General features: G+C 40.0%; 2 protein-coding genes across 2 annotated transcripts in view; one reads left to right on the top strand and one right to left on the bottom strand.

Moving 5' to 3' along the window:
* LOC123987098 (calcium/calmodulin-dependent protein kinase type 1G-like) overlaps nucleotides 1-9,033 on the top strand; it is a 17,437-nt gene extending 8,404 nt beyond the window's left edge. The window contains exons 3-9 of the mRNA XM_046075713.1: nucleotides 2,209-2,298; nucleotides 2,568-2,680; nucleotides 4,464-4,542; nucleotides 4,652-4,739; nucleotides 6,618-6,961; nucleotides 8,003-8,098; nucleotides 8,200-9,033. Coding sequence (XP_045931669.1) covers nucleotides 2,209-2,298; nucleotides 2,568-2,680; nucleotides 4,464-4,542; nucleotides 4,652-4,739; nucleotides 6,618-6,961; nucleotides 8,003-8,066 — 778 coding nt within the window. The 3' untranslated portion in view covers nucleotides 8,067-8,098; nucleotides 8,200-9,033. The remainder of the gene's footprint in view (nucleotides 1-2,208; nucleotides 2,299-2,567; nucleotides 2,681-4,463; nucleotides 4,543-4,651; nucleotides 4,740-6,617; nucleotides 6,962-8,002; nucleotides 8,099-8,199) is intronic.
* The window catches only part of LOC123987081 (laminin subunit beta-3-like), a 17,344-nt gene continuing 10,458 nt past the window's right edge, over nucleotides 8,806-15,691 (bottom strand). Inside the window, exons 12-23 of the mRNA XM_046075691.1 lie at nucleotides 14,614-14,807; nucleotides 14,270-14,366; nucleotides 13,652-14,027; nucleotides 13,344-13,495; nucleotides 12,942-13,153; nucleotides 12,159-12,365; nucleotides 11,857-12,001; nucleotides 11,498-11,705; nucleotides 11,050-11,191; nucleotides 10,767-10,943; nucleotides 10,286-10,448; nucleotides 8,806-9,867 (exon numbers count right to left, since the gene is read on the bottom strand). Coding sequence (XP_045931647.1) covers nucleotides 9,728-9,867; nucleotides 10,286-10,448; nucleotides 10,767-10,943; nucleotides 11,050-11,191; nucleotides 11,498-11,705; nucleotides 11,857-12,001; nucleotides 12,159-12,365; nucleotides 12,942-13,153; nucleotides 13,344-13,495; nucleotides 13,652-14,027; nucleotides 14,270-14,366; nucleotides 14,614-14,807 — 2,213 coding nt within the window. The 3' untranslated portion in view covers nucleotides 8,806-9,727. The remainder of the gene's footprint in view (nucleotides 9,868-10,285; nucleotides 10,449-10,766; nucleotides 10,944-11,049; nucleotides 11,192-11,497; nucleotides 11,706-11,856; nucleotides 12,002-12,158; nucleotides 12,366-12,941; nucleotides 13,154-13,343; nucleotides 13,496-13,651; nucleotides 14,028-14,269; nucleotides 14,367-14,613; nucleotides 14,808-15,691) is intronic.

The following is a 15,691-nucleotide window of genomic DNA, read 5'->3' as shown; positions in this document are numbered from 1 at the left end:
CTTGTCAATATAACAGTGTACTCTGTAAGTATTTTCTGATGTACACTTTGGCTAAGATTTTGATGACAATGATTGAAAATGCACAAGGCTGCACTTTTTTTGTCTGGCATATATCACTTTCACCAGTACAAAGTTATACATTGCAGGAGAGAGGACAGGAATCACAGCTTTTACTGTTGGTACTGTAATTTGTTGACAGAGCATGTCATTGTAAAACAGAAAAGAAAGAGACAGGACTGTTGCCTGTTGTATCACAGATTCTCTTCCACATCACAACAGATATCTTCATCAATTCAGGACACATTTACAAAAAAATTCTAATAGACATGTATCGAATGTCTATCTATATATACATTCATATATACAGTATATATATATATATATGAATGTATATATATATGAATATATATATATATACGGTAGCCCTAATCAAATATTTTTTTACTCATCATTTTCTCGTGATTTTGAGATAACCATAATGGTAATTACAGTGAGGTTTGTTGTGTTGTTGGTTAGCTCACTTGGTAGAGCATAGGACTTTTAGGTTTAAGGTTGTGTGCTCAATTCTCACTGAAGACTAAATTGTTTTATTTATGTTTTATATTTTTCATAATCCTCTTCAACAAAGTTCTTATGAAAAGACTGTTTCACATGCTCACATTACTGTAAAGCACATGCTGGACTGGGCGTTCTTGGTCCACATCCATCAACCTATGGACTTTTCATTTCCCCATCATTCCCAGGCAGAGGAAATTCCTTCTCATTCAGGGGAATCCATGTAACGTTACACATTTCCTGACGGCTTTCAGAACCTTTGAAATAGCCGTAATGAAATGTGTGATTGGATTCCCCTCAATCTCTTCATAACAATTTTGCTGAAGAGGATAATACACACATAAGAAGAGAAAGAAAGTCAACATGAACAGGAATCAAACTAATCAAACTGAGCCCTGTGCTCTACCAACTGAACTTACCAGTGACACTGGTAATTGCTTTGAAATTATCCTAAAGAAACGCACCTGCCAGCCCCTGTATTCAGCTATGGTTTGTTATCTCGTGATCACGAGAAAATTAATTATCCCGTTCTCAGGTGAAAACAACATTCGTAATATTCATAATATATTACTTCTCGCTGTGTATTGTTACTGTTTACTGGTATTGAGTATTGGTCTGAGTGTTGCTATTTTGATGTTGTTGTTTTATATTCTTACTTTGTTTATGGTCCTTAAGAAACAACATTTCGTTTAGCTACAGTATATACTTGTAGGCAAAGGATATGAATAAAGTATTTTAACTTTGATTTTTGATAACGTGTTCAACCATTTTGCATGTAGTGACTAATGCAATGAACTTATGCCTAGATGTTTTGGGGGTAAGATTATTCAACAGAGACTGGTATAATTCATTGTGATCAGCAGGACATAAGCAATTGATAATGTAGGAAACAGCAGACAGTTGGACATAACCATGTCCAAAGTCCAAAATGTAATATAGATCATTAATCTATTGCCCGAGCGCATGTTGGGAAGGTACCGAACACATTATCTCATTTACCTGCAAGCCCATGATCAGGATCATAGAAATGATGAATTTGGTTTTAACACTCTACTTTTTTTGCCATTATTTGAAAATAATAGACCCCAGTTGTTCAAATCAAATCAATCCTCAAACTGTTTTCAAAAAAAGACATTAACTTGATGAGAATAAAAAGGATTATTTTAGCTTGATAACAGCATTAGTCAAGCTCTATTCGAAGTACACGGCCAAGGCGTCCAGAGCCCATGTCTGTATAATCAGAGGGAATAGATCATACTACATGTTCAAATGTATGAAATACTAAAATGTATTAGCAGCTAAAAAGTACACATTGTCATAATGACACATTGATGGTTTTGTCAGTCATATTTAAACGCTATTGGAACTGCAGTACTATAGGCGTTGTTTAGGTTGAAATGATTAGTAATATCATTTAGGATATTGAACATTTCCATGTGAAGAGATTAAAATATTTAAGACTAAATCATCTAGTAGTTTACAGAAAATGTCAAACTTTATGGGATAATAGTGGCTTTACAGCAGGCGGTCATAAATAGAGGTGATTATAGTGACATTTTAAATCCCAACAATGTAGAAAAGGATAGCCATGGTAAAAGTAATCCATTTCAAACAGCACTTCTTCTCGCTCTGATACCTGCATGATACCACTGTGTGTCATTCTACAGCCCCTGAGGTTTTGGCTCAGAAACCCTACAGCAAAGCAGTGGACTGCTGGTCCATTGGAGTTATCACTTACATCCTGTGAGTACATTTCTGTTCTCTAATTTAATTTTGGCTTGTGGAATGTAACTATATACTACAGTGCCCATGAGCCTCTGCCAGTGTTAATGGACTGAGGCTCCAGATCTGTTATAGCATATTTAGTTAACACTCAGTTGCTGTAACCATGAACAAAACACTGCCCCATAGCTGGTGTCATCTAAAATTGATCCAGAATTTAGATGTAAGGGATTTACAAAAGGTGGATGTCGAGGGATTAACTGAGTTAGCCTGTTGTTTCTGTGTTGCAGGCTCTGTGGCTACCCTCCCTTCTTTGAAGAGAACGATACTCGTCTGTTTTCAAAGATCATGAGAGCTGATTATGCCTTTCATTCACCCTTCTGGGATAACATCTCTGAGTCAGGTATGGAAACAGCACAAAACATTTCACATCTCAATCTTCAAAAATGCTTAGACATCTAAGACCCCTGCACTTCGTGTTCAATGGGTCAGCATTTTTTATTCCTTTTCAATCATTGACTTAAAGCAAACTTAAAACAAAATAATGTCTTCGGATTTGAATTAAAACTTGACTTGGACTTATCTGTCAAGTGTCTTGACTTACATAAGACTTGACAGCCTTAATACTCGGCTTGAAGTGAGACATGAGGGCTTGAGAGAGGAGCTTTAAAAGTTTGCACATGTTACTGCCTTAAAGACTTCTTTTTCAAAATTCTTAGCACCTGCAGTTGTCTTTGTAACACCTATGAGGTTAAAGTAGTTAGTAGCAGTGAAAATGCATTTCACTGTTACGATTATTAAAAGGAAGTGATGTAAGCAAGAAGTGTCATGTTATCGTACACGACAAGATCTTATGTTGAAATATTCTTCTAACGTGTTAAGACTTGTTTTGTAATGGGCCTCAAATGAGTTAAATCTAGCTCTGGTTGTTTTGTAAAATGTGACAAAGATAGTGCCATTACTCTGTGTTAGCTAAAGTACAGATCAGGATTTGTTTATATATCCCTAGCGCTTAACCTAATATAGACCAGCATACCTCCTGAGGACAGCTATGGTGGTTAGTATCGGTTTCGGATTAGGTAATATATGATTACTGTGGATACTAAATGGGCAAGGACAGTTCTCTCCTGCCTGAGGGATTAAATTAGTTGGCATTAGGAGACATGCCAAACAGTCTTCAGATTACATACAAGAATTCTGTGAAGGACAGGCAGAACAAAAAATGCTAATGCTTTGATAGTGAAAAACGTGCTGATTTTGAAAAGTGCTGAGGAGATGTTAAAAGGCTGATGAAAATAAATCTTTTGAAAAAAACCTTACCAAAACATAAAAAGTAAAAGTAAATGCCATGCTAGCTGTGAAGAGGCAATTAAATGGAGTTGTGTTTCAAAGAGGGGACAATAAAAAGGTTATGTTTGTCTTGCCTTAGCATGATGGTCAGTGATTTATTTCTTTAACTGTATGAATTGAATTGTTCTTTTGTATTTTACTTGAAGCTTTGGCAATACTGTTACATTGACATTCATACTAATAAACCAAATTAGAATTTGAATTTGACGGAGCATTGTGGTAGATGAATTGGTTTTGTAAGAACTTTAAACAGAAGAACGTATTACTGAATACAGAAGGTTATGTCATTTGCATGAAGGTCAAGGATAAGACACTGTTTAACATTATGCTACTTTATACCAGCTGTTATCCAATGATCAACATCCCTTAAACACACAAGCATGAGATTTTCTGTTATTCTGCACAGCACTTTAGACTTTACATCAATGGTTCTCAAACTCTTTCACGTCTAGGACAAACTGGCACAAATTAGACCAAGGACCCCAATTTGATAAGCTTTTGTCCCAGGAATGCTGATCTAATAGGATTTTGCCTTTTTATTTTTACAGAAAGTGCATGAATCCCATGACCAAAATAGTCATACATTCTGTCATTGTGTTACTTATGAATGAAATTATGGTGAAAAAATAATCATTCCCCTTTTTGCCACGTCGACGGGGCTGTATCTGTCTTCTGCTCTTATTTAAGCTCCTTTTAACTCAGTTGATAGATGAGTTATTGATTTATTAGCCTTTTATTTTGTTTGCTTAGGTGCAATTAAGTTTAAAGTTTGGTTTAAAAGTGTGTTATTGTAAGCTTGCAGCAGGTCAACAGCTGTCTCTGACATGTTTCAACAGCCAAAGACTTCATCAGGAATATGATGGAGAAAAATCCCTCAAAACGCTTCCTCACCGAACAGGCACTCCGACACCCCTGGTTAGTCGTTTTTCTTTGTCACAAACACACATACCCACATCCACAAACACACATAGCCACAGTGTTTTTTTGTTTTCCAAATTAACTAAAGTCATCAACTTGATTGCAGGATAGCAGAAAACACAGCAAAAGACCTCGACATTTATGAGTCTGTCTGTGAACAGATGGAGAAAAACTTTGCCAAATCCAAATGGAAGGTAAGAGACACTTTTGGCTCATGAACTACTTTATATTACAGCTTCATTTGCTTTTGTTGGTTATAGGCAACCAACATAAGCTGAGCCACCCAGGAAAAATACAAAAAAAACTGTGTAAGTAGGTATATTTTAGCAAAAATGAGGAACATAGTCAGCATGCTGACAAACAGTGGTGAAGCGGATTATGCTGCCGGAGTGGTTTATGTTATGACAGCTTTTATAACCATGATAATTTCAAAGTGACCACAGCTGCTGTACTCGATAAAGAAAATAAAACTCCATTGTAAAATGCTCTCAACACTGTTATTGCATTTGACACTTACACATAATTATATCATTCCAAAGTTTCTTGAGGTTAAGTAAATTATTCATTATACAGCCAGAGAAAGAGGGGTAATTACAATCACGGGTTGTAACAACAACAACAACAACACCACGGTGTCCTTACCAATCGTTGACAAATGTGTCACGTGTCTGTGTCGTGTGATTTTTTTCCGGATTAATCAGGATTCAGGATTTTCTAACCTTCAAATGAGACTCACATGAATCATGCAGATCTGTGAAAAATATATTGTTATTTGGGAGGCACAGTTCATGAGGGGTGAATGGAACAGGTTAGGATAAACATAGCTTATGAATTTCACTAAAAACATTCAGTGTGTGTGTGAGTGGATACGCATGTGACCTTGTTCTATATCATATCCAATTCATTCTGTGTTAATCCTTTTGTTTTGTTTTTTGTTTGACTATACACATAGATCTACACACAAATATTTACACACATACACATAGTAACGATAACAAGAGTAAATAGGGTATATATAAGTTATATATATGTGTCTATATGTCAACAAAAAAAAGAACATACTTACATATTATGCATACAAAAACTCTGAACAAAGACAAACAAAGGTTGGGGGGGGGGGGGGGGCTAAGTGTTTTTGGGGGGGTTGGAGGGACAAAACTGCTCACTATTAATTATCTCAAGGATACTTTAATGGAAGCATGTCTTCTCAAGTGCGAAGTAGAATACATGGTTAAAAGAGATAGAAAATGATCAAGATTAACTATTAACATAAGAAAAAAAATTGACTCCAGGTGTCTAGATAAGATGTAAGTTGTCCTTTTATTGTTGCTGTAAGTTTTTCCAGTGTCGAATGTTCAGTGAGAAGTTTGAACCAGTGTTGAATTGATATTTTTGTTCTATCTTTCCAGTTGAAAAGGATGACCTTTTTAGCAAGTGTTAAGGATACAAAAAGGAAAGGTTTGTGTGTGAGTGAAATATGAATTGAAGACAAATCACCTAACAAAGCAACTAAGGGGCTGTCAGGGACGCTGAGGCCAAGCACGAGGGATAGAGTGGTCAGGACGTCCGACCAAAAGGAATGAATGAATGGACATGACCAGAGTTAATTCTGTGTTAATCCTGTCCACTGTTCTGAGATTGCTTACCTAAGATCTTAATGACTTTCGTCTTTGAGAAAATGGATTAGTGTTAGAATGGTGAGTTGACCGCCTAGCTAGCATAACAAAAAATCAATTAGAAAATAAGCAATGAGCTTCAACTAGGTAACCAGAAAACCCATATTTCATTACTAGAACCAATTTCAAACTATAAAATTACAGTATCAATTCACATTAATATTTCTTGTTGAGATGCACTAACACTGTCACTATAGCAACCACAGCTAGACTCAAGTTATAGCTAAACTGGTGTGAGTTAACAGATTAATAGATTCAGAACTAACATTATAAAAATAAACATTTAAACAGGGAAACATCTCCATGCCGCTGCACCATGCTCTGCGCTCTGTGCATTTTCATGATTTTTTGTCCTTTGCCAATCACGTGCCTGCTTTGTGTGCCCCTTTCCAACAGCAAGCCTTCAACGCAGCCTCAGTAGTTCACCACATGACGAAACTGCAGTTTTCCCAGAGTGAGCCGTCCCACTCCTCCCTCTCCATGCCCCACATCATAGTACATTCCTCCTCCCAGAATGATCTGGAGATGCTGGGACCCTGCCACAATGAGGCTGATGCCCTCGACCCAAACGGAAATCCCGTTCATGCTGCTAATCATCTACCCTGCAGTAATCCTGAGTCGGACAAAAGTCTCTGTCCACCACTGAGAGCCAGTCACAGTGGGCCTGGCAAAGCCCTCACTGTTGGAGAAATCAATAACTTTCATTCAGAAATCGACGCTCCGTTCAGGCCATCCAAGAGGTGAGAGCCACTGCCCTGTTTGAGATGCTAGAAAATTGGTCATGTCACATTTACCAGAAAAATAAGAAATATGTTCAAAATATTGAGATTAATATTTTCTGCCAAAAATATGCCAACACTGTGTTTTGGTTATATGAATAATTCGTCAAGCAAGATTGAATAGCTATTGGTTCTGAAACCTTTTCAAGAAATATTCTAAGAGTATTTTTCATCAGGTGCAGTGGATAATATACCTACAGTGTGAGTTGTAATATAGTACGGAAGCCATGACGGGCAAGTGAGAAAAACATTTCTGGTGAGTAATTTTCTAGTCTGAGCTAAATTGTTCTCTCCTGTGTTAATGCCTTAAAAACAGGTGAAAAAAAAATTAGTTAAATAAATTAGTTTTTTTTTTCATCCGTGGAAATGGGGGGAAATGTTTTGGCAGGCTAAAATATGTTTTTTGTCAGAATCTTTGTGTTTGTTGTAGTAGTACTCATTTTGGAAATTCTGAAGTGCAGCACTAGCCCATTTTCTGAATAGGGCTCAAAGCACTCATGTTTAATTCCTTGTGAGTTTTAATTTCTCCATGGCAGATTAGTGCTAATTAAAATACAATTCTAGCCAAAAGAAAGACTTGACAGTAACTTTACATAACTTGTCAACACACAATATATGTACCTTGTCTTTCGAGTACATGGAAAAATTAAAACTCACCTGAGGCCTGTACTACGATGCAGGATTTGAGGTTAGCGAAGTAAATTCAGGTTTAACCCTGAGTTTTCATTCCTACGACGGTGGTTCACTTCTTACCGGGGTACTTCAGTAACTTATGCTGAACGACTAACCTGCGCTGGAGCAGGTTATGTTCGAGATAAGAGATCAACTCTATAAAAGCACCGCCTACTGACCAATCAGTTCTCTTGGAAAATGATGTGACCATTTGCAGAAGATCCAGCAGTTTTTTCAATGTGGAAAAGAAATACCACACCCAGGGAGAGTCATCATTTGTCTTCATCATTGAATTATTCTAATGAATCTTGTTTGTGTGATGTGTTGCAGCATGGAAGCTGTGGCTCAGAGGAAGGACCAGCCGCTTCAGTCCGGAGTGTGTTCTGTCATGTGATTGGCTGCTAGCCTGAGATAAATCTCACGCAGGTAGAGTCATCTCTCTCAATCAGAATTTTGATGTCAACTAAACAAATGACTGACTCGAACCAGCCTGTAATTAATAACACATTTTTGTGTCTCTTTTTTAGTTTGTCTGTTGAGTTGACGGCAGTTGAGTTGAGCGTCATCCGTCTCAGAATGAAGGCGTTGATACTTCTGTTGCTCAGCTTTTTCATGTCACTGTTGCGGAGAACATGCTCCATCGACCGGGACTGCATCTATACTGTAAAAGACACTCTATCACGGAATGACTTTACGCAATGAACACCACGTTAAAGCAGACACAAGCAGGAATTCAAAGTCAGTTTCACTCTACAACCTGTGACAAATAAATCAACCTTGTACCTTGTATTCATCATTTATAAAATCATACATGCTGTTGGCATTTATATTCTCAAAACTGTTATCATTGTATATTACTCTACATATTACTCAATACCATTAAAATGAATTGGGTTTGAATAGATTTAGCTGACCTATGCAGTGTGAAAGCTCATTTCTGATTTGTTTTGAAGTTTTTACAAAGCTGAAAAGCTTTTTCAGACTTCAGAGTCTTGTCACTTGTATGCTCTGAATATCTTTACTTAACTTATCTTCAGTGTTCACACTATAACATTTTCGATATATGCTGGATTACATGGATGGATTACAAATCCAACTTCCACTGTACCCAAAGAGATGAATGGAAAATGTTCTTTATATTTATGAGATTAAACTTTATTTTCAGGTGGAGTCATTGAAACACAGTCATTAAGTGCAAATACTGCTGTCTTGTTAAACAAGTGAATTTATCAAGTGCCACAAGGTGATGTAAATATGCTGTCAACACTAATGATGTCATGGATGATTCTGAATTCACAAATGTAGAGACATACGTGTTTTTTGTATTCTCAATAAACATGCTTTTTCCTGTGTCGAATGAATAGCTGCAGTACCATGTTGGCCTCTCTCATGAAGCTTTAAGACTTAAAACGAAGTATCAACAGGCTTTCATTTAAATACTGTGGATTCAGCAGATGAAAAACAGACAAATAAATAATGTAACATTCATCCCATCTCCAGTTCGGACAAATACAATAATTGTGATGCAGTGTTCACAGTGGAGTGTATTGCTGCTGATAAATATGGTTTGTGTTGGCTTTTGCAGAGCTGTCAGAAAGTCAGAAGCTGTGGCCTTTTTCTAGATGCTAAATGATGACAATTATAAAGACAAACTCACAATATCACAATGTTTTGATATATAAAATATATAACATTTTTAAATAGTGATATGTGCCTATATAATGTGATACTATTGGTGCTTTCAAAAGGTTTTTACGCACAATGTGGATTTCTGATAATTAAATAGCGCACCCCCCTATATTGACAATGTTGCTTATCACTACACTTTGAAGTTATTTACAGTGACGAGCATCTTATCTCATTCAACCCCAGATAAGGATTTTGAACAATTCCCACAATTGTAGAGTATCAATGTTCTTGTAATTGCAAAATTCCAGAGTTAGGGAGGAATTCTCCAAACTGAAAACTTTTTCGGCCAGTTGAAGGTGTTGGTGATAGACATGAGTTGTAGAGACAGCAGCGGCAGAAGCTGCTCAGAGGGCAGCTGGGTGACTTTCAGCCCTGGCAGGTGCTGAGGTCGAGGGCTTTCTTTCGAAGTGCTGCCAAAAGGTCTTTCAGCTTAGCATCAAGTCCTTCAAGCTGTGTTGACTTTTGAAGGACCTCGTCCTGCAGCCCCCTGAGGGAATCTGCCTTTCCTGGAAAAAGATAAGAGGACTGTAAGTGACCTGGGATCTGATAAATAACACTCCAAATCCCCTCACAGGACCAGAGCTCCAACTGATGACACAAAGGTCACTTTTCAGAGAGTTCTGGGCGACCTGAGTCAATTTAGACACATTCTACAACTGGATTTTACACATGATGCGGATTGTGCCTACTTTTAACCTCTGAGGCAGTAGGCAATTGTCAAGTCAGAAGCAGAGAGGAAAAAGATTAGCTGTTTTATTAAGCATCTCAGGTTCACACCTAGAAGTTGTTCTTAAAGTTCTAAGATTGAACATCTTCTTTCCCCCGGAGGATTCAAGGACTTTTTTTTTTTAAGACAGTAACTGACATTAATTAAAAAAAATGTTTTTACAGAATTGTTGTTGTTTTGTGTTTTTGATTTATTACCTTCCAAAGCATTCATCATGTTGTCAGTGGTGTTGACCAGGGCTACAGCATCCTGTTGCAGCTTCGCCAGTCGATCCTCCACGGGCCCAGCTTCATTATCGGACCCACCGGCTGCGGCCTCGTCTTTAAGACGGTCCAGCTGCTTCTTTAAAGACAACAGGTCCTGCAAACACACATACACACACATACTTGTATTGGTACATTTATGAAGACGTGCCGTTGACTTACCCTATATGCAGACATTTGCAAATGAAATGCACTGCAAAAGGGCCATGACTTACCTTTCCTTACAATTATAAACATACCTCGCCAATGAAATGCTTCAGCTTATTTTCAGTGTTCTAGTATATTAATACTAGATTCAGAAGTGTTGACTAAGTTCTTCTGGCAACCCCCCACCCCCCGCATCTCTTCAGTTTAAGACACTGAAGATTGTTAAAGTAAATATACATTTTTCAAAATAAAATAGCTACACTCTCACCTCGTTTGCAGCAGCTGCTTCATCCTCAGCTTTGTCTGCATCTTCCTGTGCATCCTGGGCCTGCTGGTCTCCATTCTCCAGCAGGTCTTTGAGCTCGTCCAGTTGAGGTTTCATTGGCTTTATCAGTGTCGAGACATCATCAAGAGCCTTCTCTGCTGGGCTCAGCTGGTTTTTGGCCTGCGTAAAGTGAACCACTCTAAAACTCTTGGCAAGCAGCTTTTATTGGAATAAATAATACCACAATACCATGTCATCCGTTGTTTGATGTATCCATGCTGCCTACCTCAGTTAGGTTGTTGTTCAAGTTGTCTATGAGATCCATGCTGTTCTGCAGCTTGTCCTCCAGGTCAGAGAGTAAGCCCTCCGCCGTGCCGAAGCCTGTCAGCAACCCGTCCACGTCGGCCTTTACGCCCAGTGCAGTGTCCCTGTGAATGTGCAATCAGAGAAAGGATCTTTCTAGATTCTATGCACAAGGCCTTGTTGTAAAAATGTGGATTTTGTGAATCTAGTAAGTACAATTCCAAGAAAAGCCAAGAAACTGTGAAAAATGGGTGCAAGAAAAAAATGCAGGATCTTGATAAAAACAGCATTCAGTGTTCTACTCTATGTGTTCTACTATGTCCATGCTTTTATTAAGTGTTTTAATATCCATCCTGGGATTAATAAAACACTATTATTGCCATAAGCATGTATCAGTAGCAGTAGTCTGGTCCTGGAGTGTGTATGCCCACCTGGCGTCCTGGGCTTCCTGCAGCAGTTTCCTGGCTTTGACAAGCTGCGGCTCGGCCTTGTTCAACACAGCCGTGCTGTCTGGGAGATTAGCCGCCAGATTCTTCAGCTCCTCCAGCTTCCTCTTCAGAGCAGCCAGGTTGGGAGGCAGTTTGGCTTTCAGGATCCAGTCGCTCACCTCCTGGATGTGGGTCAGGTTGGAGGACGGGTCTGTGCAGACAGAACAGTTGGAGGCAAAATGGCAAATGAGTGACTGACCTTAGCATCACCTTCAAAATCATTATTACAGAAACCAAGTGGACCTTCCTTCCACATATCAGTCCACTCCTCCATCTACCCTCGGCACTAAAACAATCTTTACCTGACAGGAAATCTTTGAGCTCTTTTACAACGTCACGCGCCTCTTTTAGGTCCTCTTCCAGCTCGTCTCTGGTCTGCTTCATCTTATTGGACAGTTTCTCTGTAGACTGTCTCACCTGATTGGTTGTCTCCTGTGTTTTCTGGAGCTGTAAGGAATTGAAAATAACTTTAGAATCTGTATACTGTTTTAACAATTGGAGAATTATCTAAATTATCCTACATAAAAATCTAAAATTGCTCATGCTTTTGTAGTAGAGTTACAGAGATGTACCGGTGGAGCTATCAGAAGTGAAATGTGTATACCTTCTCTGCAGCCTCTGTGATCTTCCCAGTGAGCTTATCCAGTCGCTCTTTCACATCCTTAGCATCAGCGTCAGCCCTCTTGCTCAGAGGCAGGGCACCCACACACTTTTCCCCCTTTTTACAAGGTGGGGTTCCCTTTGGTGGACACAACTCTCCGCCGTCACACTGGAGAGGGGTGCAGGGCTCTGTACGAACACTGCCACACACCTGAAAAGTAACAGATTGATGTGGATTTCAAGGGCAGATACGGGAGCTGTGGCCTGATTTAACAAAAATAGCCATTAGATTCACTTTTGGAACACACACAAGCAATCTAAATAATCGAACAGGCAGATTTCCATGAAAATGACTGAGTTTATCTAGGCTTCCCTCATGATTAATCCCTTTAGAACAAAAAGGGATAAGGAACATTCTGGATCATATTCATGCTCTGAAAGGCATACACCCTTTTTGAGTTTATGCCCCAATGGCCTTTCCTCTAGCGCCACCTTCAGGAGATAAATTGACATTTGAACAACTTGCATTTTCCAAGGAGAAGGAAAACTAAAAGTGGTGCAGATGAATGCAAAGATGTAAATATATAAACAACCTGAACAGAAATTGATTTGGAAGTTGAAGACATGCTGGCTCAAGATTTAAAAAATGCTTCAGCTTCTTCCTGTGTTCATGTGTTAGATTTACACCAAATTCATTTTCATCATCCCACCAAACACACTGTGATCTTTCTCCCTGCTAAATGAAACGTCACAGCATCACGTTAATGAAATGAGGCCTGGTAGTTACCTGTTTGGCAGCAGGAGTGAGGTCAGGTCGGGAGGCCATGCTCTGGTTCAGTTTGTCCAGATCTCTGGTGTTGGCTGGCTGTACTTCATTTTGAAGGTTTATAGTCTTTTCTCTAGCATTAGCTGACTCCTTCACTGTGTTTCCACTGTCATCCACTTTCTTTGCCGCATCTGTAGACTCATCATAGGCTTTCTTGATGGCAGAAAATCCTTCTGAATAAGACAAAAACACTCAACATGAGTTCATTTTATGCTGCTACCATATCAGAAAGTGAGAAACAAAAAATGGTGGAGATGGTTTAGTCAGACATTCTGTTCAAACCGATATAAGTATGCGTCAAATTTAAATCTGCAATCAATGATCAATGACTATAGCGGTGACTGGTATATCTTTGTCTCTGACCTGCATTGCCAGAGTTCTCCGTTGCGTCTTTCTTGGCGTTGTACTGCACAGTGAGGCTGAGCAGCAGAGCTTGCAGTTTGTCCAGCTCTGAGTCCAGACCAGGGGTTTTCTTCAGGGGTGAAAGGTCATTGTTAACCATGTCCACCTGGTCCCTGTAAAACAAAACAGGAGTTGTTCAACTGGGCATCAGTGAGCATTCATCCAAGAGTGAGAATAAGGTGAAGACATGACAGAGTAAGCTTTATAAAGAGATGATATCAAAACCATTAAAACAAAGATCTCCTCTGACTATCTCAGCAGTCCCCCACCTCAGCTTGTCAAGTTGGGACAGAGCGTCATCAATCTGTCTGGCAGTACTGAGTGGAAGGGTGATGGAGTCCCGGATCAGGTTCAGGCTGGCCTCAAGGGCGCGGATGCGGGGCCCGAAGTTTCCAAGATCACCATCACCTCCAGGACGAGAAGGGACGCTGGCAGACAGTCTCTCCAGAGCTAAGCTGAGGTTCTGTCTCTGGGCGTCCAGGGTGAAGAAGCAGGAGGGACATGTCTCGCAGGCAGGGAAGGAGTCACAGTGCCCTCGACTGCAGGAGTCACAGCGAGCCCCGGTGATTCCCGGCCGGCACAAACAGGACCCTGTCTGCTTGTCGCAAACATCTGAAAGAGTTCCCTCAGCATCACACCGGCACGCTGCAGAGGAAGAGACAAGACGATCAGAAGACAAGAAAAACATTTTCAAGCGCTAATTGGAGGGCCCATGCACTTAAATGTTGATTTTTTAAAAGGTCTTACTGCTGCACCTAGTACCTCAGTCATGGACAATTAGTATGAAGTTAGAGAATTCTCAGACAGCAAACTAAACTAAACAACCCAACACAGCAATTCTTCTTCTCCTCAGCAATAAATGGAGTAATCAAAGAGGTCCGACTCACGTTGGCAGCCTATGAGAGGGTTTCCGTATGTATTCTCTGGGCACTCAGTACACGTTCGGCCCCCAAAGCTTGGTCTGCAATGACACTGACCGGTCACCTGAAAAGAAGGAAACAGAATTCATTTTAGTGTAATTACCAGTAAGGACAAACACAAGCTGGATGGCTACAAAGTTTTTGTTACTAATTACTGATATGGGATTACTAAAATGTTTCATGTACCTGAACCATTTAATAGAATTTACAGAGCACTGAAATTTTATCGAGCCTTTTATTTGCCATTTTGTTGATGGAACACACCCACATTGCGGGAAATGCCATCCCTCCCAGAGCTATAGAGGTCATACCTGGTCACAAGTATCACTGTATGACCTGGTGGGGTCACAGCCGCAGGGTTCGCAGCGTCCTGACAGGAATGGGTTCCAGTAGCCTTTTGAACACGCTTCACAGGTCTGGCCATGGAAGTGGGGACGACAGGGACACTGGCCGGTCACTGGGTCACAGATATCTGACAGTGACCCTTCTGGAGAACAGGAACATCCTGGACAGCAGGGGTAACATCAGTGTTTGATCAAGCTATGCGTTACCATAGTATTAGTGGAAGTAACAGTGCTAGTATAAAGAGGGTTTCAGTATGAAGCCACAAAAAAGATGATGTAAACATGTAATAGCTTGTTCATCAAATCCAAAGATCATGAAATGCGGTTCAGTTTGATTTATAGATTTAATGTAACAAATATTAGCATCAGCATTTATTTGCAAAAACACATACTAGTCAACTTTAATATAAACATTTGCACACACCTAAATACTTTTGGGATTAGCTGTAATTTTGTATTTAACATTCATTCCCTGCGACCAAGCTAAGCTGAAAACCGACAGAGCTGAAAAAAGAAGACTGTGGTGTAAGAAAGAATGATGTGAAGGAGTTGGTTGACTCACTGGAGCAGCCCAGAGGGTTGGAGGCGCTCAGGCCATAGTAGCCTCTCTTACAGCGGTCACAGCGGGGACCTTCAACGTTCACTTTACACTGACACGAGCCTGTGCTGTCGTCACAGCGGCCCCCATTCACTGTCCCCTCAGAACTGCAGATACAGCCTAGCGGCAACACAAACTTGGTTATTTCTACGTGAAAATGTCGCTTTTTGAAGTTGAACTTCTTATCCTGCATGTCACAGTTCCTTTCATTTCACCAATAAACCACTTACGCGTGCAAGCATCCGGACGGTCCATGCGGCTGCGGGGGTTTGGCTGGTAACCTGGGGCACACTGATCACACTTGGGTCCTGTGGTGTGGTGCATGCAACCCTCACACACACCTCCACTCCTCCGCCCACTGGCCTCGTACAACGCCTGGTCAAAGTGACAGCGTTGGGCGTGGTTGTTGCACTCACAGCCTGAGGAGACAGCAAAGGGGTTAGTGCA

The sequence above is a fragment of the Micropterus dolomieu genome, linkage group LG18, assembly GCF_021292245.1.
Source record: "Micropterus dolomieu isolate WLL.071019.BEF.003 ecotype Adirondacks linkage group LG18, ASM2129224v1, whole genome shotgun sequence".
Lineage (NCBI taxonomy): Eukaryota > Metazoa > Chordata > Actinopteri > Centrarchiformes > Centrarchidae > Micropterus > Micropterus dolomieu.
Note: the sequence above shows the minus strand (reverse complement) of the source record. Positions and strands in the feature narration are given on the sequence as shown.